The sequence below is a fragment of the Anomaloglossus baeobatrachus genome, chromosome 6 (assembly GCF_048569485.1).
Source record: "Anomaloglossus baeobatrachus isolate aAnoBae1 chromosome 6, aAnoBae1.hap1, whole genome shotgun sequence".
Classification (NCBI taxonomy): Eukaryota; Metazoa; Chordata; class Amphibia; order Anura; family Aromobatidae; genus Anomaloglossus; species Anomaloglossus baeobatrachus.
This window is the reverse complement of record NC_134358.1, coordinates 257,985,834-258,013,754: the sequence shown is the minus strand read 5'-3', so window position 1 is coordinate 258,013,754 and position 27,921 is coordinate 257,985,834. Positions and strand designations below refer to the sequence as shown.

General features: G+C 42.7%; 1 protein-coding gene across 1 annotated transcript in view; it reads right to left on the bottom strand.

The window, feature by feature from the left end:
- Nucleotides 1–5,433: 5,433 nt before the first annotated feature.
- Nucleotides 5,434–27,921, bottom strand: part of WRNIP1 (WRN helicase interacting protein 1) — a 127,881-nt gene continuing 105,393 nt past the window's right edge. The window contains exons 5-7 of the mRNA XM_075314816.1: nt 10,298–10,453; nt 9,881–9,960; nt 5,434–7,567 (exon numbers count right to left, since the gene is read on the bottom strand). Coding sequence (XP_075170931.1) covers nt 7,307–7,567; nt 9,881–9,960; nt 10,298–10,453 — 497 coding nt within the window. The 3' untranslated portion in view covers nt 5,434–7,306. The remainder of the gene's footprint in view (nt 7,568–9,880; nt 9,961–10,297; nt 10,454–27,921) is intronic.

The following is a 27,921-nucleotide window of genomic DNA, read 5'->3' as shown; positions in this document are numbered from 1 at the left end:
GAAGAAAAGTATGATTAAGTAATTTAATACCAAGCTAGTAATCAAAATTAGGAAGAGCTAATAGAAGTTCTAAGCATGCTTGTCATCACATCCACAAAGAATCCAGGATAGGAATACTAGGTGTTCTGAGCAGCTTGTGGGATGTTCTATCAAGTAGTGTATATATATCATCACATACCAAATTAGAAAGGGTACGATTGGTTGGAGGACTTTACTGAATTTGTTAGTGAATAAACCAGCTTGTCTTTTGCAAACTAGTTGTATTCTTTCAACCAGTGAAGCATCAAAATGGCAGAAAATAATAGAAATCACCAATGTGCAATCATCTCTATAAATTAAAGCAAGCAAAAAGATTTGCAGTTCTCTGTATCGGCAGTTATTTTGCAAGTCCATAGTCATCAGCCCAGAGCCCACCACTGCAAGCCTCCTCTTACCTGTAGTCATCTGTGGCTCCTCTTCTGATATTAGGTCACTACGCTGTTATGGGTGTGTTCTGCCACAAGATAATGACATCGCAGTCACCTACTAATCAGCAGAGACGCCAGTAATGGCAAAGATAGTCGGACGTTCGTAGAACTCTCATCTGGCGGATACAGGCCACCAACGGGATCGCTGGACCAGGGTCTTGGAAATGTTTTCACTCAAATGTTGGATGTTACAGTAACAGTGTAGAGCAAGGGTCCCCCAACCTGTAGCTCAGGAGCCACAAGTGGCTCACGGGCTTCTGATATGTGGCTCGTGGCTGTCTTCACTCTGGGTGCATAAGCACCAGGTCTAGCAAACAGCTATCAGAAGCAGGTCTCCAGATGGTGACTTTTGTGAGTATCCCCCCCACAGAAGAGCAGATCTGAATGGGGGTAACCCCTGCCTCCGTGTGACTTCTGTGGAAAAGCTTTGGCTGTCATTATACTGGTATTGAAGTTTCTGGGTGTCCTTACTGTGAGGGGACAGCAGCTGGATATGGCTTGTGACCCTGTCTCAGAGCTAAATGTGTCTTGCAAGTTCAGAAAGGTTGGTGACCTCTGGTGTAGGACTTGCCTGAAAAAAACCCAAACCTATGTGTAACAGTAAGTGCATATTGTATGACAACGTCCACGCAGACTTGGCAGTAGATATAACATGTTACATAAGGCTAACTCTGGAGTACAATTCAATATGATATAGGATGTGTTGAAGATTAAAAGAGTTATTTGTTACTGAGGTTAGTTAAAACCCTAGTCACTTACATTGTACGGTGCTAAAAAAATGTCAAGACTGATTGTGCAACAAAAACGCTACAGGTGAACCCAGCCTTAACTTGTTTTTCCCCTTAACTTGGCAGATTTTTGTTAAACTTTATAGTATGCAAAAATGAAAAATGCAATCTAATTATCAAAAAAGAGAATCATACAGATGTAGCAGCATCTCTTTAAAAGCAATTAAGTCAGAACACACAAAACTGAGAGTTTTTATTAAGGAATAAAAACAGCTAAAGAATACAGGACTAATATTTTTTGGAAATAGATGAAAGAAGAATAAACCTGTGTTTTCCTGTAGCATATAGCCTGTGAAATAAGTATTGAACACATCACCAATTTTTTAAGTCAATATATTTTTAAAAGTGCTATTGACATGAAATTCTCACCAGAAATTTGATAACCAATCAAATCCACACAGGAAAAGAAATCAAACCATACATGTACATAAATTAATTTATGTGTAGTAATGACACAGGGAACAGGTATTGACCACATGAAGAAAGAGGTGCAAAAAGCCATGGAAAGTCATGACACCAGCTGAAATCATTAATTAGAAAGCAATCCTGCCACTTAGTGAAAAATTATGTCAGCTGGTTCAAATGATGGCCTATAAAAAAAGGTGCCATCACCAAGGAGTCACCCAAGAAACATCTCATGATGTTAACCCGTGAGCTGTATTAAGACCTTCACCACTTTATTATTCCAAAACATACTGATGGCATTGATTACATAATTTCTAAACTACTGGAAGTTACAGTAAGCACTTTTGGGGCCTTAATCCATCATCAACAATTTGAGCATAAACAAGCTAAACCCAGGTGCTCCCTGCAAGATTTCAGATAAAGGAGTAAACAGAATTATCAGAAGAGTTGTTCAAAAGCCTATAAATCACCTGTGTGTAGAGATGGCATCAGCAGGTACAATTGTTTTTTTTAAAAAAAAAACAAACAAAAAAAATAAAAAACAAAACAAAACCACAAAATCTAAGTAATACCCTTAAAGTGAAACTGTCAGGTGCAATATGCACCCAGAACCAAGAGAAGTTCTGGGTGCGTATTGCTAATGCCTACCTAACGGTCCCTGTATACACTAGTATAGATAAAGAGATCTTTGGAAAAAGTATTTGTAAAGATTGTTTATTATATGCTAATGAGGCCAGGGCCTAGTCGCAAGGGTGTGAGTTACCTTGGCTAGCTGGCCCACATAGCATGTTAGCACACCCCTGTGGGCGTACTAAGATGCTAGTGAATGCGCAGCTTCGCCACACATACTTCAGTCTTCATGTCAGCCGGTGAAGGATGCATACGCACTCCAGAGTCCCCGGGACTTCGGGTCATGCGCACTATACCTCACTGAAGCCGTGAAGCTTACACCTGGCATCAATTTAGTGCGCATGATCGAAAGTCCTGGGGACTCCAGATCATGCGCAGTGCACATCCTTCCTCAGCCGGTCGCCATGAGAAGTGAGGTATGTGCGGCAAAGTTGCGCATTCATTAGCATGTTAGTACACCCACAGGGACGTACTAACATACTATTGGGCTGGCTAGCCAAGGGAACTCACGTCCTTGCAACTGGTCCCTGGCCTCATTAGCATATAAAAACCGATCTTTAGAACTTTTTCTAAAGATCTGTTATTTATGCTAGTGTACACAGGAACTGCTAAGCAGGAATCACTAATATGCACCCAGAACTGCTTGTGGTTCTAGGTGCATATTGCACCTGTCAGGTTCACTTTAACCTCCATGGCTTGTCTGCATGCATGCTCACCAAGCAAGACTCCATTACTGAACAAAAAGCATGTTCAAGAGCATTTAAAGTTTGCTCAACAACATTTAGACAAGCCTGTGAAATAATGTGAGAATATAGTCTGATCAGATGAGACCAAAATTGAACTCTTTGGATGCCGCAATACACACCATGTTTGGAGGCCTTTATCATCATACCAAGAGTGACGTTTTGGAGGTAGGAACCTCATGCTGTGGGACGGTTTTTCAGCATACGTCACTGGCAAACTTCATATTCAAGGAAGGATGAAAGGACAAATGTACCAAGACATTCTTGATTAAAAATCTGCTGTCATCTACCAGAATGAGGAAGATGAAAAAAGGGTAGACATTTCACCAAGACAATGATCCCAAACACACAGCTAAGGAAACTCTTAATTGGTTTCAGAGAAAGAAAATAAAAGCTGCTAGAATGACTTAGCCAATCATCTGACCTGAATCGAATAAAAAAAAAATTATGGAAGAAACTAAATCTCACAGTTCATAGAAGGACCCACAGAACTATCAGGATTTTTAAAAGTTGTTTTTTTTTTGTGGAAGAATGAGCGAAAATCACACCCGAGCAAAGCATGCAACTAGTTTCTCCAGGTGTCTTGAAGAGGTCATCCCCAACAAAATCAACAAAAGATTTTTGTACTAAGTATTAATTAAATTTCAGCAAGTGTATTCAATACTTTTTCCCAGTGTCATTTCTCATTATTACAGATAATATAATTGATGGTCATCTATGGTTTGATTTGTTTGCTTGCGTGGATTGGATGGGTGAGAAATGCATGCCAATAGCACCTTTAGAAATATATTTACTTAGAAAATGGGTGACCTGTTCAATATTTATTTCACTTGCCGTATATACAATTCTGGCAAAAATTAAGAGACCACTGCAAAATTTTCTGTTTTTCTGATTTTTTTCTTTATAGGTATATTTTTGAGTAAAATGTAGATTGTTCTTTTATTCTATAAATTACTGACAACATGTCTCCGAATTTCCAAGCAATAAATTTTGTATTTATTTTCTGAAAATGAAAAATGGTCAAAATAACAAAAAATGCATTGCTTTCAGACCTCAAATAATGCAAAGAAAACAAGTTCATAATCATTTAGAAACAACAATACTAATGTTTTAACTCAGGAAGAGTTCAGAAATCAATGTTTTGTGGAATAACCATGATTTTTAATCACAGCTTTCATTCGTCTTGGCATGCTTTCTACCAGTCTTTCATATTGCTTTTGGGTGACCTTATGCCACTCCTGGTGCAAAAATTTAAGCAGTTCTTCTTTGATGGCTTGTGACTATCCATCTTCCTCTTGATTATATTCCAGAGGTTTTCAATGGGGTTCAGGTCTAGAGATTGGGCTCGCCATGACAGAATTTTGATGTGGTGGTTCTTCATCCACACATTGATTGACCTAGCTGTGTGGCATGGCACATTGTCCTGCTGGGAAAAAACAGTCCTCAGAGTTGGGGAACATTGCCTGAGCAGAAAGAAGCAACTGTTTATCCAGGATAACCTTGTATGTGGTTTGATTCATACATCCTTCGCAAAGTTTAATCTGCCCAATTTCTAGAGTAAGGTAATCCTCTCTGATGAGTCTAATTTTCAGCTTTGCCCTACACCTGGTCGTCTAATGATTAGACAGAGACCTGGAGAGGCGTACAAGCCACAGTGTCTTGCACCCACTATGATATTTGGTGGAAGATCGGTGATGATCTGGAGATGCTTCAGCAAGGCTGGAATTGGGCAGATTAAACTTAGCAAAGGACGTATGAATCAAGCCGCATACAAGGTTATCCTGGAAAAATAGTTGCTTCCTTCTGCTCAGCAATGTTTCCCAACTCCGAGGAATGTTTTTTCTAGCAGGATAATGCACCATGCCACACAGCTAGGTCAATCAATGTGTGGATGAAGGACCAACACATCAAAACCCTGTCATGGCCAGCCCAATCTCCAGACCTGAACCCCATTGAAAACCTCTGGAGAGTAATCATGAGGAAGACAGATAGTCACAAGTCATCAAACAAAGAAGAACTGCTTAAATTTTTGCACCAGGAGTGGCATAAGGTCACCCAGAAGCAATGTGAAAGACTGGTGGAAAGCATGCCAAGACGCATGAAAGCTGTGATTAAAAATCATGGTTATTCCACAAAATATTGATTCCTGAGTTAAAACATTATTAGTATTGTTGTTTCTAAATGAATATGAACTTGTTTTCTTTGCATTATTTGAGGTCTGAAAGCAATAAATTTTTTGTTATTTTGACCATTTCTCATTTTCAAAAAATACAAAATTTATTGCTTAGAAATTCGGAGACATATTGTCAGTAGTTTATAGAATAATAGAACATTTTGCATTTTACTCAAAAATATACCTATAAAGAGAAAAATCAGAAAAACTGACAATTTTGAAGTGGTCTCTTAATTTTTGCCAGAGCTGTATATGTTAAATCATAAATGTACATTATCTTGGCATATAGTCAAATGCAGCAGATTTGATGCAGAAATATCTAATATTCCATTTAATTAGGGTAGGGTTTACTGCAATCCATGCAAGTGCTGCAGGAATAATCCCATTGCGATGTATAGAATTGATTTCCAGTTCTTATATCTCACTGTTTTCTGCATCTCATGAACAATCTGTCTGCAAGATTCATTACGTATCACAAATCTCTTTATGTCAAATACAATTTTCTAGAGTGTATAAAATGATAGGATACTTTCAATTAAAGAAAATGGAATCTGCAGTTTTATATTAGTTTTTTTCATACTTAAATTTAAATATTCATTGTAATAATTATTCATATTTTATATAAATATATAGTCTTTATATAGGCAACTGAGCCCATTAACTGCTTGAGGAAGTGTGCACATGAACAGTGAAAGCATTTTTTTTGTAACAATTTACATTACATTTGGTAATAGAGCTTCTGCTTGAATAGTACCACACTATAGTGAATTGCAATACCAGGCACAACAGCTACTAAAAGTATTGTACTATGCCTGGTAAAGGGGGAGCAGGTGGTTAGACACCGATATAGTATTGATGGCCTATCCTAAAAAGGAACCTATCACCAAAAATGTTTGTTTTATTAAAAAATCAAAAATCTAATTATATGTGTGTGCCAACTTATTTAAGAGAAATACTGACTCAGCATCCATTTAACACTAGAACTACTGGATTCGCGACACCTATATAGAAATACATGGTGCAAAGTAGTCAAAATGACTACCTCATTAGTTCTAGTGTTAAAAACCTTTATTTTATGTACCTATATTGTACATGGCACAGGTGCTTATTAACTCCTCAGCTTCTAGTGCACATGTGCAGGCAAACAGCCTGGAAGTGTGCTGCTCCTGGGGACATATTACCGCTTTATTTGAAGATTTAATCCTGCCATTATTCAGATTCCCTATCATTGTCACAGTGCTCTGTGCTTAGATCAGAGTGAAAAGCTAGGATCAGAGCTAAGAGGAGTGTGAAAGTGAAAAACAGGGACGCCGAAAAGGCAGAGGGAAAACCGTAATAATATACTTACTGCTGGTGAAGGGTGGTAGAGTGGTCTTCTAATAAAGTGCAATGATGTCCTTGGTAGGCGCACGTATGGTAACACTTTCTGCCTCTCTCATCAATAAAAAGTGATATTTTGCAAGTGATCGCGAAATCTCTGAAAAGTGAGATTAGAAAGTGTTACCGTACGCTGCTCCTGGGGACAACACTCCACTTTAGCGGTGAGTTTATTATTACAGTTGTCCCTACCTGTGATCCCCTATCACTATCATACTGGTCTTCACTATGATTGGTGTTTTCACTCCAGAGCACAGACCAGTGTGACAACGATCGATAGAATAGCTAAGCAGTAGCAGGGAAAAATCCTCCAAAAAAAAGTAGCAGTGTGTCCCAGGGAGCAGCACTACACTGAAGATGGTATCTGCTCTTAGCTGTGAGAGCACGGTGCTCAGAGCAGATACATAAGTTCTGCGCTGTGGCAGGAAGTAGCGCCACTAGGGTATTCAGGAAATGGCAGCGACTTTTCATTGATAGCCACATCAGCATATTTCCTTCTGACATTAGTAGCCCTTGCCTTAATGATTTTTTAATTACTTCCATTTAGAATTTTATTTTTTACCTGGAAAATAAAAAAGAAAAAATCAAGAGAAAAGGGGTAATTTTTTTGTAATAGGTACTCTTTTAGGATAGGTTAAAAAGATTTAAGTTTATAGATCTGAAATGCAAAATAACACAATAAAGCAAATTTCACAGTATATATTTAGTATGTAGAAGTCTGTCTTAAAGAAATGTAATTCCTTTCACTTCTGGAGGCAGATAATCTTGACTGACTGGTTTACTGAACATGGGGTTATATTTGTATCCTTTTCCATAACCCAAATTCTTCATTAACTTTGTCGGTGCATTCCGCAGGTGGAGGGGGACTGGCGGTAAAGGCCCCTTAAAGTTTTTTAAGTGCTCTTTCACTTTGCTGTATGCACTATATGCTGCTACTGATTTTGGGGCTTGGGCCAAATACATGACACACTGAGCCAGTATTACCTATAAGTTAAACAAATAAGAATTTATTAGCAATTAGCTCATCAATAGGCAAACACTAAACACTTTACTAAACTACTACATTGCAAACTTTTCTATTTTAAGTGGAGATTCATTTTGAAAAATAAGGACCTCTTTTCAGACCTGTAGATTCCCATAGCTAACTGTGAATCTCCAGCAGTATATGAAAGCCCGTGTCCTATCTTTTAAGCATCTATAGGCAGCAGGGCATCTAGGAAATCCTGAAATTCTCCTATTTATTAGCATAGAAGCAGCTCACGGTGTAATTAGTGTAATGTGGAATTTAGCTAGTTATAGGGTTGTGCTGCAGCCCCGATATATACCGTATTTTTCGCTTTATAAGACGCACTTTTGTTCCCCCAAATTTTGGGGGAAAGTAGGGGGTGCGTCTTATCCGAATATACGGATTATATACTGCAGGGTCCAGGGGAGGTGGGGGCCGCTCTGGAGCCTGAGGGAGGCTGGTAGAGGCTGGTGAGCTGGGGAAGGCTACAGCGGGAGATCTCCTGCTCCCGCTCATAATATGCACAGCCGCTGTCCATCACCGTGGTGCTGAAACCACACTGCGGTGACGGGCTGGGGGAGCGGCGCATATTATATCTGCCTGTGTTTCCTTTGATCGCACATGCACCCCTGTGTTAGCTATGACCACACCGAGAACCAGGAAGTAGGAAGTGCTGGAGACAGGAGGAGCTCAACCCCACGGAGGGACACACGAAAGAAGACAGGGCTGGAGAAGGTAAGGAACGAGTTTATTTTACTAAAAGCAGCAGCATGGGGGCGATATCTAACACAGGGTGATGTGTGCCAGCCACAGAGGGCCGTGTGCCAGCCACAAGGGCCTGTGTGCCAGCCACAGGGAGCCGTGTGCCAGCCATAGGGGACATGTGGCATCACTGGGGGCCGAGTGTCAGCCACAGGGGGCCGTGTGCCAGCCATAGGGGCAGTGTGCCAGCCATAGGGGCCGTGTGCCAGCCATAGGGGACGTGTTGCATCACTGGGGGCCGTGTGCCAGCCATAGGGGCCGTGCGCCAGCCATAGGGGCCGTGCGCCAGCCATAGGGGCCGTGTGCCAGCAATAGGGGACATGTGGCATCACTGGGGGCTGTGCGCCAGCCACAAGGGGCCGTGTGCTAGCCATAGAGGCCGTGTGCCAGCCATAGGGGACATGTGGCATCACTGGGGGATGTGTGCCAGCACAAGTGGGCTATATTCAATATAAGGTGGCCATATCCAGATTAAGCGGGCTAATTTTAGGATGGAGGGGCTATGAGGGACATATACCCTATATGATTTGATAGACGGACACTGGCATTATAAGACGTACCCCATTTATTAAAAAATTCTCTATTCCTTCACCAAATTTGTGGGTGCGTCTTATAATCAGGTGCGTCTTATAAAGCGAAAAATACGGTATACTGTACAGATCATAAAGGGGAAAACTATTAGGTCACAGCTTATAATAAATAATTGCAGCATATGAATTTTTTTTTTATTTCTAACTCCCTATCCAGTACATATACCGAAAGATGCACTGTGAACACGTCATCATACATGGCGTTCTTAGGACAAAGTTCTTAATATTTGGAAACTTTTTAGCCTTCTTCTCTGACGCAGCCAATCACAAGTAATAGTTGGTCAGACAAAGACTTGAGAGGGGATGCTACTCTTTGCATTCGAGATAGAAAACCTCCATATACACTAGGTCTTGTAGACAGGGGTGGTAAAAGTACTCTTTAATACAATCATAATAGTTAAAGTCACTATAACGTGTTAAAGGGAAGTCCTGCAAGCAGTGTACATGTATGAGTGCGCAGACTGGAATCCACAGTTGCACAAATACCTATTTATCCATACTAATTACAGCACAATGGACTGCAGACGCCATGAAATGCTTTTACTGCTGTGGTATCATTTAATCCATATTACGTCAATGTCAGATTGTAAACACGTGTGGAAAATGTTTGAGTTTATGCCAGAGAAAACTGTCTACAGCTCCCAGAAGAGCCATGGGCATTATCAAGGTATCAAAATGTGGACAAATACAAAAACACACAATTAGGTTCTAATTATACTTTACATATTTGCACATTTGGAGAAAAATGTCCCATAATCATGCTGCACATAAAACATAAAAAAAGTCACAGGTTTCTTTTTATTTTTTTTTCAGTTCTTGAAACTAAGTGTCTGTCCCTTCACAGAAATTAAAAGCACATTCTGTCACTTGACATTACTCTACACTTGCAGCCACAGATAACAGAGAAAGCTCTTGATAAGCAAAGATAAAGTATCTTACATCACATTCCGGCATTCCAATAAAATGGCAGGCCTGGTAAGCCGATACTGCCTGGGGTAGAGCCAGAGGATCCGCCAGCCCTGGGCAAAAACAACAAAAAGTCCACACAAAATCTTAACATAAAAAACAAACAAATAAACACAAGGGATCTGGGTTTTATACGACACACATTAAAAGGGCTTTTCATCTAATTTTCTGTTTAGTGAAAACTTTTATGGGTTTTCATATACAATTTTGTATAATTACTCTCCATTTTTATATTCCGTGTTTTCTGTCCTCAAAAAAAGAACTTTCTTGTTTATATGAGGCAGATATCAGCCTAATACAGCTGAAGTGATAGGATGTCAATTCTAGTAACCCAAATAACTAATATTTTGTTTCCATTGTTACACAGATATATAACCAAATAATACATACCTATATCTTCACTTGCGAATCTAACAAGACGCCTAGCCACATAAAGTGGGTCCTCTCCACCTTCGAGCATTCGCCCAAGCCAATATAAGGAAGCGTTCTGATCTGATCCACGCATTGACTTGTGTAGAGCAGATATACAGTTATAGTGTTCTTCTCCTACAAAATGAAAAGAAAGGAGGGTACAAGTTACTATACATGTAATCGTCTCATACATAATGTACAAAACTAACAAATAGATTAAAGGGACATTTTCAAGTTTTGAACTTGTTTTAATTAGTTAGTATAAAAATAAGAACATTTGCAATTGACTTTATTTCTCTATCTACTTTTATACCCGTGTAACGAGAGCTTTCATCTTTTATAGTGTACAGCTGGTTTCCATTGAGCTCAGCCACAAGATTTTGGCTAAGGCCTCTTTCACACGTCTGTGCCTCCGGTACGTGTATGGACAGTTTTCTCACGTACCGGAGACACGGGCACACGTTGACATATGTTTTCCTATAGTTTCAGGCACACGTAAGTATTTTTCCTCGGAATGTGTGTCCATTCCGTACTTACGTGTGCCAGTGTGCTCCACACGCAGACATGTCAGTTTTTCTCTGGCATCACGGGTGTCACACGGAACACACACGGACCACATGGATGTGTTCCGTGTGACACGCACCGGAGAAAAGACACTTTACTCACCTTCTCCAGCCCTCCTGTCTCTACCGCTGCTGTCACTTGCTTCCGACCGCCGCTCATTATGCTCATTTAATATTCACTTCACTGCGGCCCGAAGCAGCAGCAGCGGGGAGTCGGCAGGACCGGAGACCAAAGATCAGCACCACGGACAGCGACGCCAGGGACAGGTGAGCAGAAAGTTCCCGTTCTCCGTGTGTTATCACGGATAACACACAGAGAACACACGTGTGCCATACACACAGCTCACCGTGGGCAATACGCATCTTTGACACGTCCGTGAAACACGTGCGTGATATTTTCACAGGCGTGTGAAAAAGGCCTAAGAGTGTGCAGTTGTTACAGTACAAAATAGAGGTTAACTCCAAACTTCCCAGTCAGCTCACTTAAGCCCATTGATTTATATAAAGTAGTTAGCTGCTCAACCTCATCCCCGAACACTCATTTTCTGAAGAGATGCAGTTATAAATCAATCTGCATCGTTCATAGCAGGTCTTTTAGTCACAGCTCTCTGATCTTGGTGTTTTGTGAGCTTGTTTAAATGCCCGATTATCTCTGTGCGTAAATATAGTGATAAGTATATACTCCAGAATAAACCACGAGTAGTTGAGGAGTTATAGCAGAACTTGTGCTGTGCTTTGTAGTTCTACTAATAAAACTGTTCACCAGAGCGATCACTCAAAAAGAAGAGCTTGTCTCACTAGAAAGCAGGAAGGAAAATAAGACGAATGCATTCCCTAAATTGCTGTAGAGACAATATGATAATTCCACTTTAATGTAGATACAGAGTGTTGGGTTGCGTTTGGCACAAAAAATGCAGTTCTGCACCAGAGACATGTTCACAGTTTAAAAGGGATTATCTGGCTTATTTTGCCTTTTTTTTGTAATTTTACTATTGGCTACATTGGGGGCTCAGCTCCTCTCCCCCGGCTCAGAGAGGTCATGTGACCGCTCCTGTTGTGATTTTGCTGCTTCCTGTGATGTCACGATGACAGGGCAGGAGCTTATACTCGCCTTGTAGGCAGGTACAGTGCGTGGCATCCCCGCCCCCCTTCCCTGCACCCTCCCACACATTCCATAGTGCAGGGGTCTCGCTGCCTGTACGCTGCATGTAGCCCCCATGCTGCTGTCGGTGCGCAGGCAGTGGTCCCTTTGCTGAACGCTGCATGTGCTGGGGCCATGCAGTCAGTGCTGTATATCAAATGACGGATTCACTGGCGCTGCGCAGATGGAAGCACTGTATACAGCTATGATCAGCCAGCCACTGGCCAATCAGAGGCCAGCAGCGGATCATTGCAGTAGCTGTATACAAAACTCGGCTCTGCAGAGCACCCGGGAATCTGTCATCTCATATAAAGCACTGTCAGCTGCGGCCCCTGATCCTGCTTGTGGCGTACATGCCCCTTGCTGATTGCGGCTTCTGCAGGGGTCTGTGCAGTCAGCGCTTTAGAACAGATGACAGATTCCCGGGCGCTCTGCAGAGCCAAGCTCTGTATACAGCTATGAACAGCCGTCGGCCAATCAGAGGCCAGCAGCAGATCACTGGACAAGCTGCATAGAGAGCGCGTCCCTGCACAGCGCCTGGAAATCAGTCTTCTGATATAAAGCGCTGACTGAACGGCCCCCTGTAGAGGCTGCAATTAGCAAGGTAGGGGCTGCGGCCACAAGAGGCAGGACACAGGGCACCGAGGGAACCAGGACAGGTGAGAAGGATTTGTTTGTTTTTTTTGTGTGTGTGAAGAATGGCAGACTAGGCGGCAATTCTACAGGACAGAGCACTGCTACAAGAAGAGGAGCACAAGGGGACACTACTACAGGATGGGCAAAAGGAAAGGGGACATTACTATATTATGGGGACAGGGATGGGCACATTACTACATTATATGTGAGGCGATTGTGCTTTCACAGATGAAAGAAGCAGGATCACTAGTCTGTGCTACCAATGATTGGAAATATACAGAGCAGTGGTATCTCATCTGTGCAGCTCAATCACCTCACATCCACCACACATATAATATAGTAATGTGCCCATTCCTGTCCCCAAGATATAGTAATGCGCCCATCTTTGCTGGAGTGATGAGAGGTCAGTGCTGGGGCAGAATACTGACAGACAATGAGTGTGCAGAGGGCGGGGCTAGACAGCTCTGACTGAGGTTTGGCATAGGAAGATGTCATGTTTGGTTGAGCTGCAGGTAAATAAACTGTCTGTAGAGAATAAAGGGATAATTCAAGAGGAACAAAAGTTAGAAAACAAAAAAAAAATAATGTAGGGAGGTTTTATATGACAATACAGCACAGATTAGCTTAAAAAAATTGGCGTTTATGTCAGACAACTCATTTAAGTGCACATATGTAAACGGTGATATCCAAAAAGGAATATTCAATTATCAAAGCAGATGAAAAAGCAAAGCATCGGTCAAGTAAAATAAGCAAAAACTCTTTCACTGCATGCGAGAACTATAGAGCATTTTACAAATATGCCAGGTAGCACAATTTATATATGGAAGTATTGGTATGGCTGTATAGGTGCTTTAACACCAATAAAAAAGGCAATAGAGTTCCCATCCTCTTCTTCTTGAAGAGGCTATGTACACCTTTTTTGTATTGATTCGACGTATCAGTTATGAGAAATCTAGTATAGAAGATACAGTGGTGTGAAAAAATATTTGCTCCCTTCCAGACTTATTATTTTGCATGTTTGTCACACAAATGTTTCAGATCAAACAACAAAATTTAAATATTAGACAAAGATAACAAAATGCAGTTTATAAATGAAGATCTTTATTATTAAGGGAACAAGAAATCCAACCCTACATGGCCCTGTGTGAAACAGTGATTACCCTACACACACACACACACACACCCTTAAAACATAAATTAACTGGTTTATCAAATCTTTGGGAAGCAGAGTTCAATTTCCCTGGACACACCGAGGCCCGATTACTGGCACACCTGATCTCAATCAAGAAATCACTTAAAAAGGACAAGCCTGACAAAGTGAAGTAAAGATTCTGAAAAGCTAGACATCATGCTGCGATCCAAATAAATATAGGAACAAATGAGAAACAAATTATTTGAGATCTATCTGTCTGGAAAAGGTTATAAAGGTATTTCTAAAGCTTTGGGACTCCAGTGAACCACAGTGAGAGCCATTATCCAGAAATGGTGGAACATTGCTGAACCTTCCCAGGAGTGGCCGGCCGACCAAAACTACCCCAAGAGCCCAGGATGACTCAAAGAAGTCACAAAAGACCCCACAACAACATCCAAAAAACTGCAGGCCTTACTTGCCTTTGTTAAGGTCCCCACCATAAGAAAAGGACTGGGCAAAAATAGCCTGCATGGTACAGTTGCAAGACTAAGGGGTACTTCACACACAGCGAGATCACTGCTGAGTCACGGTTTTTGTGACGCAGCAATGACCTAATTAGCGATCTCGCTGTGTGTGACACTGAGCAGCGATCTGGCCCCTGCTGTGAGATCGCTGCTAGTTACACACAGCCCTGGTTCGTTTTTTCATTGTTGCTCTCCCGCTGATATGCACACATCGCTGTGTGTGACAGCGAGAGAGCAACAATCCTGAATGTGCAGGGAGCAGTAGCCGGCGTCTGACAGCCTGCAGTAAGCTGTAACCAAGGTAAACATCGGGTAACCAAGATGGTTACCCGATATTTACCTTCGTTACCAGCCTCCGCAGCTCTCACGCTGCCAGTGCCGGCTCCTGCTCCCTGCACACGCTAAGCTAAGCAGTGTGCGCTGGTAACTAAGGTAAACATCGGGTAACCATACCCGATGTTTACCTTAGTTACCAGTGTCCGCAGCTTCCAGACGCCGGCTCCGTGCAAGCGCAGCGTCGCTTGCACGTCGCCGCTGGCTGGGGGCTGGTGACTGGTGAGATCTGCCTGTTTGACAGCTCACCAGCGACCATGTAGCGACGCAGCAGCGATCCTGACCAAGTCAGATCGCTGGTGGGATTGCTGCTGTGTCGCTAAAGTGTGACGGTACTCTAAAACAATTGCTGAGCAAAAAGAACACAAAGGCTACTCTCACTTTTGCCAGAAAACATCCTGATTCTCAAGACTTTTGCAACAATACTCTGTGGACTGACGAGACTAAAGTTGAAGTTTTTGAAAAGTGTATGTCCAATTACATCTGGTGTAGCATTTCAGAAAAGGGACATCATACCAACAGTAAAAAAAATATAGTGGTGGTAGTGTGATGGTCTAGGACTGTTTGTTGCTTCAGGACCTGGAAGACTTGCTGTGGTAAATGGAACCATGAATTCTGCTGTCTACTAAAAATCTTGAAACAGAATGTCCGGCCATCTATTTGTGACCTCAAGCTGAAGCGCACTTTGATTATTCAGCAGGATAATTACACATTAGCAAGTCCACCTCTGAATGGCTTAAGAAAAACAAAATTAAGTCTTTGGGGTAGCCTAGTCAAAGTCCTTACCTTAATCCGATTGAGATGCTGTGGCACGACTTAAAAAGGTGGTTCATGCTCACAAACCCTCTAATGTGGCTGAATTACAACAATTCTGCAAAAATGAGTGGGCCAAAATACCTCGAGCGTTGTAAAAGACTCATTGCCAGTTATCCCAATTGCTTGTTTACAGTTGTTGCTGCTAAGGGTGGCCCAACCATATTTTAGGTTTAAGGGATAATCACTTTTTCACACTGGGCCCTATAGGTTTGGATTTCTTTTTCCGTTAATAAAAACCTTCTTTTATAAACTGCATTCAGTGTTTAGGTAGATGTGTTATCTTTGTCTAATATTTACATTTGTTTGGTGATCTAAAATATTAACGTGTGACATATATGCAAAAGAATAAGAAATCATGAAGGGGGCCACACCACTGTATATACCAATAAGACTCACCGTGCACTTTTAGTGAAAATGTACTTGAAAGAAGTAGTTCATGTGCTATGACACGCCTTAAGTGCACTTCATGTCTCATTGGCATATAGCTTCTAAGCTGGATTTCTCATCACAGGAACATTGGATTTCTACGAAAAACGTATCCGAGTTTCCCTTAAAAGTGTTTGTGCAGGTATACAATAAGGTCTTGTTCACACACTTTGGTATTTCCCGCGTTTTTTCTTGCGTTTTTGCTGCAGAAATTTCTCAAGAAAATGGTTGTAATCTTTCTGCAGACATTCCCCAGCAAAACCTATGGAAAAAAAAAAAAAAGCTGTGAGCACATTGCGTTTTTTTCTCAAGAACATTGTTTCTTCAGAATTTCTTGAGAAAAAGAATGTGCATGTCACTTCTTTTCTGCAGGTACCTGCGTTATTTGCCATAGATAATGGTAAAAAACTGCAGGGACCAACCTGCGGCAAAAACGCACCAAAAACGTATAAAAAAACCACACAAAACTGCGGTATAAACGCATGTGGTTTTCGGTGCAGTATTGGTGCGTTTTTTTGATCGCAAGTGCGCTAATCTTTCAGACTGTCAAGAAATTTCTTGAGAAAAACCCTTTCTGTAGTGTGAACAGAGCTTAAGAGTGATTCAATACAAATTAATGTAGAAGATTATGAAATTTGCTGATTCTGGCAAGTTAGAATATTTTCTTATTAGATCTGTGCGAATTGTCAAAAAAAACGACGCCACCATTTTAGACATTGCAGAGATTTCTAGTCACAGAAAGCCCATATGACCTTAGGTGTGCCTGTGGCTAAAGTTATGTAGGTCTTCTTTGGCTGGTGAAATCTGTAAAATGGCAGTGGGCCATTCCATGATGTATAGTGCACCGAATTAAGAGCCACAATCATTGCCTCTATAAAGCTAAAGCAGTCAAAGCAACAGACATTTTAGGGTCATAAAGAACTGTGAGAGGACATCAGAGCTCAGAGATAAGACAAAGCCATAGAACATTGGACAAGTACTTCAGACAGTAATATGATGTTGATTAAGGGTGATTGTTTCACCTGAAACGCGAATATTTACACAGAATAGAAGAAAACACATTTTGTCACGGTACTGGTAAAGCATGCAGTGTTGCAACATTTTACATCCATGATGAATCTCCACTAATGCTAAAATTTGAGCTAGAGCACATGACACTCCGGTACAGTTACCTTTCTTAGGGGACACATCAATCTTGATGAATGAGTGTCTCAGATGCCTAGCACATATAGGAACATTAAAGAAACAGCTGAATTGCTGAGAGACGACTAATAAACAGAACACAATATACAAAACAGTGGCTGCCTTGTGGAAGGAGCATGTTTATCCTTGGAAACATACCAACAAATATTACATTTACATACCATGGATGATGCTTTTAATAAAGTGTTATTTTATACTGTATAAACTAAAGTACTGAGCCAAGAAACTAAAACAATTAGGCTATGTGCGCACGCTGAGTACTTGGTTGCAACATTTCTGCACTAAGGCTATGTGCGCACAGGATTCTGTATCCGCAGATTTTTCTGCAGCTAAATCCGAAGCATTCCACCGAAAACCGCACCTTTGCATAGGTGCGGATATTGTGCGGATTTCGTTGCGGATTTTGCGTTTTTTGACATTCAATTGAATGGGCAAAATCCGCAGGTAAATCCACAGGAATAAATCGACATGCTGCTGATTTTTCCGCAGGGAAATCTGCATTATTTCCACTGCGGAAAAAAACGCAGAGTGGGCACAGCAGTTCCCAAATGCCATAGAAATGGCTGGGGAGTACCTGTGCTGCAGATTTTTGAAAAATCCGCAGAATTTCCGCGAAAAATCCGCGGCAAATTCCGCGCATTTTCCGCAGCGTGGGCACATAGCCTAAATCTGCATATTTTGGCAGAAAAAAAAAGTGTATTATTGATGCGTTTTTTATGCATTCTGGGGGGGAAAGCCGCTGACAAAATTGACATACTGCACATACCCCTAAGCATGCAAATAAAACCCCTCAATTCTTCCACACATACTGCACATACTTTGACTATGTAAAGAGCTGCAGCAGCTCAGAATGCAGTTACTGTTCACACTTTGGCTTCACATTGCTGTGCTCTGGGACTGAAGACGGCCATTGTATATTATATTAACTTATACTTTCCACTACAGGCAATAATTTATGTGTAAGTTGCCAATAAAAGAGCTACCCATTCTGTCCTCAGCGTTATCTTATGACTTGTTTTATGGACTACTACTGCTGCTACAGCAATATACTAAATAGAATATACTAAAAAGTATCAGTAAAAATGGAGGTGGTTCTACTACAGCAACATCTTGTTTTCTTACAGCGAAAGCATTGTATATCGTAAGCCCATAAACAGATTAGATCTTAGGGTACATTGACAATGGATGGAAACATTTGTGGAGAGATTGTCAGGGATTCGTGGCAAAAGTTACACTGCATTTCCTTTTTGGATTCACGTTCTTGTCTTGTTTCTATGTCAATAAAGATGATATTTCTACAGAGGGAATGAATATTGCAAATTATGTTGCAAGCCAGAGCTGTGGAGTCAACAAGCCAATCCTCCGACTCAGACTCCTCAATTTCCCTGATTCAGACTGCGAGGCTACCTCATGTATAAGTCATGTTTGTGATAAATTTACTTCATAGATGACCTCGAATTTTACCTAATTATTTTAAAGCTAGAGGAAAACCTCTCTACACTAACTTGGGTTGGTGGCAAAGCGGTGACCTCATGAGCAACATCTCTAACAATCTCAGGGTATAAAGGAATTGCCTCATGCATAGTGAGTTTTGATGAACGGTTGAACTCGTCTACTTTTTTCAGAGCAAGTGAAAAGGTTTGCTAAAATATGATCACTCTCTTTGCTATGGGAGTGGAATCTTTTTCCCTGCGGCAACGCTTTGCTCCATCTCATCCAAATACTTTTCAAAATTAAACTCCTCATCCAGTGAGGATGAAGATGCGGCAGCAGTAGCACTGGCATGATCCAAGTTCTCTTGCTCTTGGCAGTCCTGTAGCCCACTCATCCTAACTGCTACCTCTGGCAGAGCTTCTTTTCCTTTAGTAAGCTCTTGATCATCCAGCAATATACGATGACTTGGGTCCACAAACACAGCTACCAGAAGAATCTTATTTTCTAATAGCAGTAGCTCTCTCCATTTCACTGAAGTAGCAATGCCATCTGTGATAAACGTCCTCTTTTGGACATGCAAAACAGCAATTTCTTCCACTCCTTTATGAAAATGTTGGGAGTTAAATACTCATCTTGTCATTTTTTTAGTGACTGTAAATGGGTGATAAAGGAATTCCTTCAATTCAGCAGTGTCCATTGACCTTCATTTAGTGTTATCTGAGGGTTGGCCATGTCTACAAGAAAGGTTTTCAACTCAAGCAATCACTCAAATCATTGAATAAATACTGCCCCACCGAGTGACTTGATAGACAATTGCCCCTTTTCAAGTATGTCTCTTCAAGATGGAATCAATATTAGGGGTTCGGGCAGCAACAACCAATTTCCTCACTTTGGCAATCAGTGTTCCAGCATGTCCTTCTTGCAGACTATTTCTTATTGCCATCTGCAGGGTGTGCATAACATGGCGCATGTGATAAATAGGAGAGAGAAGTGAAGCAGCCTTAATTTTATCTAATTGTAATAGATAATTTTGCTGTTGATTGAAAGATTAGACATGCTTTAAAAAGTACTTAGGGGTGCTTCACACACAGCGAGATCGTTGCGGAGATCGCTGCTGAGTCACGGTTTTTGTGACGCAGCAGTGACCTCATTAGCGATCTCGCTGTGTGTGACACTGAGCAGCGATCTGGCCCCTGCTGTGAGATCGCTGCTCGTTACACACAGCCCTGGTTCGTATTTTTTACTGTTGCTCTCCCGCTGTGACGCACAGATCGCTATGTGTGACAGCGAGAGAGCAACGAAATGAAGCGAGCAGGGAGCAGGAGCCGACATCTGGCAGCTGCGGTAAGCTGTAACCAGGGTAAACATCGGGTAACCAAGGTGGCTACCCGATATTTACCTTCGTTACCAGCCTCTGCCGCTCTCACGCTGCCAGTGCAGACTCCCTGCACATGTAGCTGCAGTACACATCGGGTTAATTAACCCGATGTGTACTGTAGCTAGGAGTGCAGGGAGCCAGTGCTAAGCAGTGTGCACGGCTCCCTGCTCTCTGCACATGTAGCGACATTATGATCGCTGCTGCGTCGCTGTGTTTGACAGCTAAGCAGCGATCATAACAGCGACTTACAAGGTCGCTGTTACGTCACAGAAAATGGTGACGTAACAGCGACGTCGTTGTCGCTATGTGTGAACCCAGCCTTACTTTAATTCCTGTTTACTCTAGAGTCTCTAGCAGGCATTGTTTGGGTCTTTGTTTTTACCCTTAACTGTAGAGGAGGAGCTTCACTACTTATATCATGTAGCTCAAGTTCAGCACAGATTTAACTCAACTAAAAGCCTAGATCCTTTGATCAGGAATAGAACAGACATTTATAGGACATTTTAGAACTGACCAAAATTTTCTGAAAAAAATATTCATCACATACTGCAATGAACCGCTGTACACAATTTATTATATATTTTAGGAGTCGGGACATTTTATCTCGACTCCACAAAAATGGGTACCAACTTCGACTCCACAGCCCTGCTGCAAGCAACATATCTTACTATGGAGGGTAAGAGCAAGTACTACAGTTAATACTATATCAAGGCTTTTAGAGTCATTATTCCCTTGATACTACAGATAAGCGATGCTCGAGTCGAACCTTTCACCAATTTCAAATTCGAGTGATTTTGGGCGATGTTCGAGACGTTCGTCGAACTCGAACGATTTGCTGAACGTACGACCGTTCGAGTTACCGTTCGATAACGGTTCGATCACCAAAATCGTGGCTTTTCACAGTAAGGCTATGTGTGTCCTGCGTCCCAAGCACAATCCCTCTGTCTTTCCTACTCACCGATCAGCTGCACGGCTGTCACAAAGCTCCGGCGGCTTTTCCTCTTTTGAAAATGCCGGCCGCTCATTATTCAATCTGGTATTCCCTGCTTTCCCCGCCCACCGGCACCCATGATTGGTTGCATTCAGACACGCCCCCACGCTGAGTGACAGCTGTCTCTCTGCAACCAATCACAGCCACCGATCCTACAAAAAAAACACATCGGATGCCGTATGTCCGTTCCGTTATTATGGAACATGTCCTATTCTGTTCCGTAATAACGGACCGTGACTCAATACAAGTCATTGGATCCGCAAAATCCCAGGAAGCCACACAGAAGCACTTCTGTGTGACTTCCGTCGGATGCCGCTGCAGTCTGTGTCCCGCTCCAGCCCCGCGGCTACCCGCTCAGCCGTGTCCGCAGCTGCCCGCACTGCAGTGTCAGCAGCCGCGGGGATGACAAGCGCTGCCGTCAGTAAATTAGTAAAGTTCCTTACCTGCGGTGATGAAGTCCTGCCCTCCTGATGTCAGCGCTGTCACTGTCTTCCAAGGCCGCCGCTTGTCACATCTCCTCTCGCTGCCGACCCGAGACTGTGACTAGTGGTGACGTCACGGGCCGCTCGCGATACTTGGTTTGTAAAGGCGGCGGTCATTGAACTCAGTGACAGTGCTGCTCTCAGGAGTGCAGCGATTACCGCAGGTAATGATCTCATCTAACCTCCTAACAGCAGCACTCGTCATGCCCTGCAGTGACCTGGGCTTACCTATTGATGTTAGCTCAGGTCACTGCAGGCTCTCCCAGCCAATATGGAACATTCTGTTCTTCATTTAATGGGACATTGACTATGGTATGGATCGTTGTGGAACCCCCTTGGATTACACCAGACCTGGATTTGATTTTCTTTCTAATAAATTGGTGAAAGAGGGAATGTGTTGGGGAGTGTTTTTTCAAATAAAAATGTGTTTGTCGTCTATTTTTTTTTTTATTACTGACTGGGTTGGTGATGTCGGGTATCTGATAGACGCCTGACATCACGAACCCCAGGGCTTGATGCCAGGTGACATTACACATCTGGTATTAACCCCATATATTACCCCATTTGCCACCGCACCAGGGAAACAGGATGAGCTGGGGTGAAGCACCAGGATTGGCGCATCTAATGGATGTGCCACTTCTGGGATGGCTGCGGCCTGCTATTTTTAGGCTGAGGAGAGTCCAATAACCATGGACCGCCCTAGTCTGAGAATATCAGACCCCAGAAGTCCGCTTTAGCTTGGCTGGTGATCCAATTTTGGGGGGACCCCCACGTGTTTTTTTTTTTTAAATTATTTATTTAATTTAAAATAACAGCATGGGGTTCCCTCAGTTTTGGATTACCGGCCAAGGTGAAGCTGCCAGCTGTGGTCTGCAGGCTGCAGCCGTCTGCTTTACCCTAGCTGGCTATCAAAAATAGGGGGAACCCCACGTCATTTTTTTTTTTTTAAATTTAATTATTTTTTTGGCTAAATATAAGGCTAAGCACCCTTTAGTGCCACATGAAAGGCACCAAAGGGTGCAAAATTACAAAATGAAGGAGAGTGGGACATTATGTGTCTTTCTGCCATTATAATGACAGAAAAGACTGATATGATATGTACAAGCACAAGAAAATCACCAGAGCGCTCTACGCTGTGAAAAGCAGTAGAAAATGGCACTTGAGTGAACATGTGACCGCCTCATGTAGGTTGAAGCTATGGATCCTGGATAAATTTAGGTATTTTCCCTCCTTCAGTTTTTTTGCGGTACGCAGGTTTTCCCTATGTAAGCTAAAGCCCCTGTCACATTTAACGACTTACCAGCGATCCCGAAAACGATGTGACCTGATAAGGATCGCTGGTAAGTTGCTGGCGAGATGTCACACAGTCAGATCTTACCAACGACGCAGTAACGATCAGCGACCTGTATAACGACCTCGGCGGACGTTGGGACTGTGTTAGGAGGTCGTTTGTTGGAGTCAAACACAGCGATGTGTCCTGCCCAGCAGGACATCGCCTTTGAAGAAAATGGTCCCAACCATGCAGCAACGACTAGCGATCTCACAGCAGGGGCCTGATCGCTGGTAGGTGTCACACATAACGAGATAGTTGCTGAGTCACAGAAAAGGTGACGCAGCAACAATCTCGTTAGCGATCTTGTGTGTGACGGGACCTTAAGGAGTACTTCACACACAGCGAGATCGCTAACGAGATCGCTGCTGAGTCACGGTTTTTGTGACACAGCAGTGACCTCATTAGCGATCTCGCTGTGTGTGACACTGAGCAGCGATCTGGCCCCTGCTGTTAGATCGCTGCTCGTTACACACAGAGCTGGGTCATTTTTTTATTGTTGCTCTCCCGCTGATCAGCACACATCGCTGTGTGTGACAGCGAGAGAGCAATGATCTGAATGTGCAGGGAGCAGGAGCCGGCGTCTGGCAGCCTGCAGTAAGCTGTAACTAAGGTAAACATCGGGTAACCAAGGTGGTTACCCGATATTTACCTTCGTTACCAGCGTCTGGAGCTCTCACGCTGCCAGTGCCGGCTCCCTGCACGCATAGCCGGATTACACATCGGGTAAATAAGCAAAGGTTTGCTTATTAACCCGATGTGTACTGTGGCTACGAGTGCAGGGAGCCAGCGCTAAGCGGTGTGCGCTGGTAACCAAGGTAAATATCGGGTAACCATACCTGATGTTTACCGTGGTTACCAGTGTCCGCAGCTTCCAGACGCCGGCTCCCTGCAAGCGCAGCATCGCTTGCACGTCGCTGCTGGCTGGGGGCTGGTCACTGGTCGCTGGTGAGATCTGCCTGTTTGACAGCTCACCAGCGACCATGTAGCGATGCAGCAGCGATCCTGACCAGGTCAGATCGCTGGTGGGATCGCTGCTGCGTCGCTAAAGTGTGACGGTACCCTAAGAGTCCCATAATGTAGAAGCAGTGTCACAGATTACAGCAATGTGTCACTAAATGGGCTCTGTTTAATTATTTCAATATAATCAGCATTTTATGAGCAGGAAGTTATCACCACTGATTAGCAGCTCTCTGTCATGATACACAGAAAGCTGTGGTATGGGCGGTAGTGAGCTCCACTAGATCTGTAGCAGAGAAAACTGGGACTCTATCATAACTGCTGCACCCAGTATACAAAGTGATACATTGCTTGAATTGGGGACTCCGTCTCTACGTCATGGTGCAGTCAGGTTACATAGCAAAAATTATTTACCCCCTTAGGTCATGTTTCCTTTTCTGTTCGCTTTTACAAATATTTGTAATATTAATGACATTAACCACTTAATTATAATCAGCACTTCTGTAAGCTTTCCACACTAGATTTAATGAAAATCTTTAAGCTATTGGATTTAACCCCTTAGTGACGGAGCTAATTTTCACCTTAATGACCAGACCAAATTTTGCAATTCTGACCAGTGTCACTTCATGAGGTTATAACTCTGGAACGCTTCAACGGATCCCGGTGATTCTGAGATTGTTTTTTCGTCACATATTGGACTTCATGTTAGTACCAAATTTAGGACAATATTTTTTGTGTTTATTGAAGAAAAAAATTGAATATTGGCAAAAATTTAGAAAATTTAGCAATTTTCAACTTTTGAATTTTTATACCGTTAAACCAGAGATTTCTGTGACACAAAATAGTTAATAAATAACATTTCCCACATGTCTACTTTACATCAGCACAATTTTGGAAACAAAATTTTTTTTTGTTAGGAAGTTAGAGGGGTTCAAAGTTTATCAGCGATTTCTCATTTTTACATCAAAATTTACAAAACCATTTTTTTAGGGACCACATCACATTTGAAGTGACTTCAATAGGCCTAGATGACAGAAAATACCCAAAAGTGACACCATTATAAAAACTGCACCCCCCAAAGTACTCAAAACCACATTCAAGAAGTTTATTAACCCTTCAGGTGCTTCACATGAACAAAAGCAATGTGGAATGAAAAAAAAGCAAAAATTAAATTTTACCTAAAAATGTTGCTCTAACCCAAATTTATTCACTTTTAGAAGAACTAACACAACAAAATGGACCCCAAAACTTGTTCCCCACTTTCTTATGAGTGCGCCGATACCCCACATGTGGTCAGAAACCTCTGTTTGGACAAATGGGAGGGCTCGGAACAGAAGGAGCAATATTTGAATTTTGGAAAGCAAATTTGGCTGAAATAGATTGCGAGCACCATGTTGCATTTACAGGTCCGCTAAGGTACCTAAACAGAAGAAACCCCTCACAAGTGACACCATTTTGGAAACTAGACCCCTCAAGGCTTCTATCTAGGGGTATAGTGAGCATTTTAGATCCACAGGTACTTCACAGATTTTGTTAACGTTACGTTGTCATATTGAAAATTTTAATAATTTTCTCAAAAATGTTGCTTTAGCATCAATTTTCTCACTTTTTCAAGAGGTAATTCGAAAAATTTGACCTCAAGGTTTGTTAACCACTTTTTTATGAGCGCGGTGATACCTCACATGTGGTCTGAAACCTTTGTTTGGACAAATGGGAGGGCTTGGAACGAAAGGAGCAATATTTGAATTTTGGAAAGGAAATTTGGCTGAAAAAGATTGCGGGCACCATGTCACATTTGGAGGACCCCTAAGGTACCTAAACAGCAGAAACCGCGCACAAGTGACCCCATTTTGGAAACTAGGCCCCTCAAGGAATTTATCTAGATGTTTGGTGAGTACCCTGAACCCCCAGGTGCTTCACAGAATTTTATAACGTTGAGCCATGAAAAAAAAAAAAAAAAAATTTACCACAAAATTGTTATTTCAACCAGGTAGCTTTTTTTTTTACAAGAGTAAAAGGAAAAAATTCAGCATAACATTTATTGTGCAATTTCTCCTGAGTTTGGCGATACCTTATATGTGGTGGAAATCAACTGTTTGGGCGCATGGCAGGGCTCGGAAGGGAAGGAGTGCCATTTGACTGCAAAATTGGCTGGAATCAATAGCGGACGCCAGGTTGCATTTGGAGAGCCCCTGAGGTGCCTAAACAGTGGAGGTCCCCCACAAGTGACTCCATTCTGGAAACAAGACACCTCAAGGCTTTTATCTAGGTGTATAGTGAGCAGTATGAATCCACGAATACTTCACAGAATTTGATAAGCTTAGGTTGCCATATTGAAAATTTTCATTTTTTTCACAAAAATGTTGCTTCAGCATCAAATTTCTCACTTTTTCAAGAGGCAACAACAAACCGTGGACCCCACAGGTTGTTATCCAATGTCTTATGAGCACAGGGATACCCCACATGTGGCCAAAAACCTCTGTTTGGATAAATGGGAGGGCTTGGAATGGAAGCAGCACCATTTGAATTCTGGAAAAGTTGAAATAAATTGCGGGCACCATGTCACATTTGCAGGGCCCCTTGGGTACCTATACATTAGAAACCCCCACAAGTGACCCCATTTTGGAAACTGGATTTTATTCAGGAGTATAATAAGCATTTTGAATCCACAGGTACTTCACAAAAATGTTGCTGTAGCAACCAATGTCTCACTTTTAGGCTATGTGGCCATGAGCCAGCGACACGGCGTCTAGTACACAGTGTCAGCCTCCTGCAGAGATGTGAGTGTTGTCCACGGGAGAACGCAGCTGCCCATGCCCACGATTTGGGTTCAGGCCGCTGTGGAGCTCTATGCTACCTGCAGAGAACACTCATCTCCGCAGCATAAATTGACATGCTGAGGCTCGGGAAGCTGCGCCACAGGTCAGTTTATGTGGCGGAGAAAAGAAGCACATTGGGCATGGGATTTCTAAAAATCCTTCCACTGTGCTTCTACTGCACAATGCAGCGTTATGGACGCAGGGAAAACACTCTGCGCCCAAAACACTGCAAATCCCGATTGTGGGCGCACAGCCTAAAATGCTACAATGGATGAATGGATACATGTCAAACATATATAACGTCCCACCCCCTGCATATTCTAAGCTGGCACCCTTTAGTGCCTTTCATGTGGCACTGAAGGGTGCCTAGCCTTGTATTTAGCCCCCCAAAAAAATAATAATTAAAATAAACGACGTGGGGTCCCCCCCATTTTTGATAGCCAGCTAGGGTAAAGCAGACAGCTGTAGCCTGCAAACCACAGCTGACAGCTTCACCTTGTCTGGTGATCAATTTGGAGGGCTCCCCAGGCGTTTTTTTTAAAAAAAAAAAAACGTGGGGTCCCCCCCAAATTAGATCACCAGCCAAGGTGAAGCGGACAGCTGGGGTCTGGTATTCTCAGGGTGGGAAGAGCCATGGTTATTGGACTCTTCCCAGCCTAAAAATAGCAGGCCGCAGCCGCCCCAGAAGTGGCGCATCTATTAGATGCGCCAATCCTGGCGCTTCGCCCCAGCTCATCCCGCGCCCTGGTGCGGTGGCAGACGGGGTAATATATGGGGTTGATACCAGCTGTAATGTCACCTGGCATCAAGCCCTGGGGTTAGTGATGTCACGGCATCTAAACAGATACCCGACATCACTAACCCAGTCAAGTAATAGACAAAAAAAAAAAGACAAAAAAAAATTTATTTGAAAAAAAAACTCCCCGAAACATTCCTCTTTCCCCAATTTATTGAAAATAAAGAAATTACGGTCGCTGTAATCCGTGAGGTCCCTCGCCGACTCTGGATCTTCTAGAATATGGGGGGCACGTTCAGGGAACGTATCCCCCATTTTCTGGAAGAGCAAGCTCTCCATGAGCAGTGTGGGTGCAGTAATCTGAGAATACTGCACTCACACTGCCCCGGTCCAACTTAGGGCAGAGTGACCTGCAGTAACCTCATTCCAGAATATGAGGGGCACGCTCACAGAACGTACCCCCCATTTTCTGGAACAGCAGTCTCTCCATGTGAGGACCACACTCCTCACATGGAGAGACTGCTGATTACTGCACTCACTCTCCCCCGGTCCACAGTGGAGCAGCCTGTGCATCAGCGACGTCAGCGTCCCTGCAAGACTGACATCGCTGATGCACAGGCTGCTCCACTGTGGACCGGGGGAGGAATCCAGCTGACAGCCGCTGTCTGCGCATGCGCCGTCAGCATTCAAGAAGGAGGC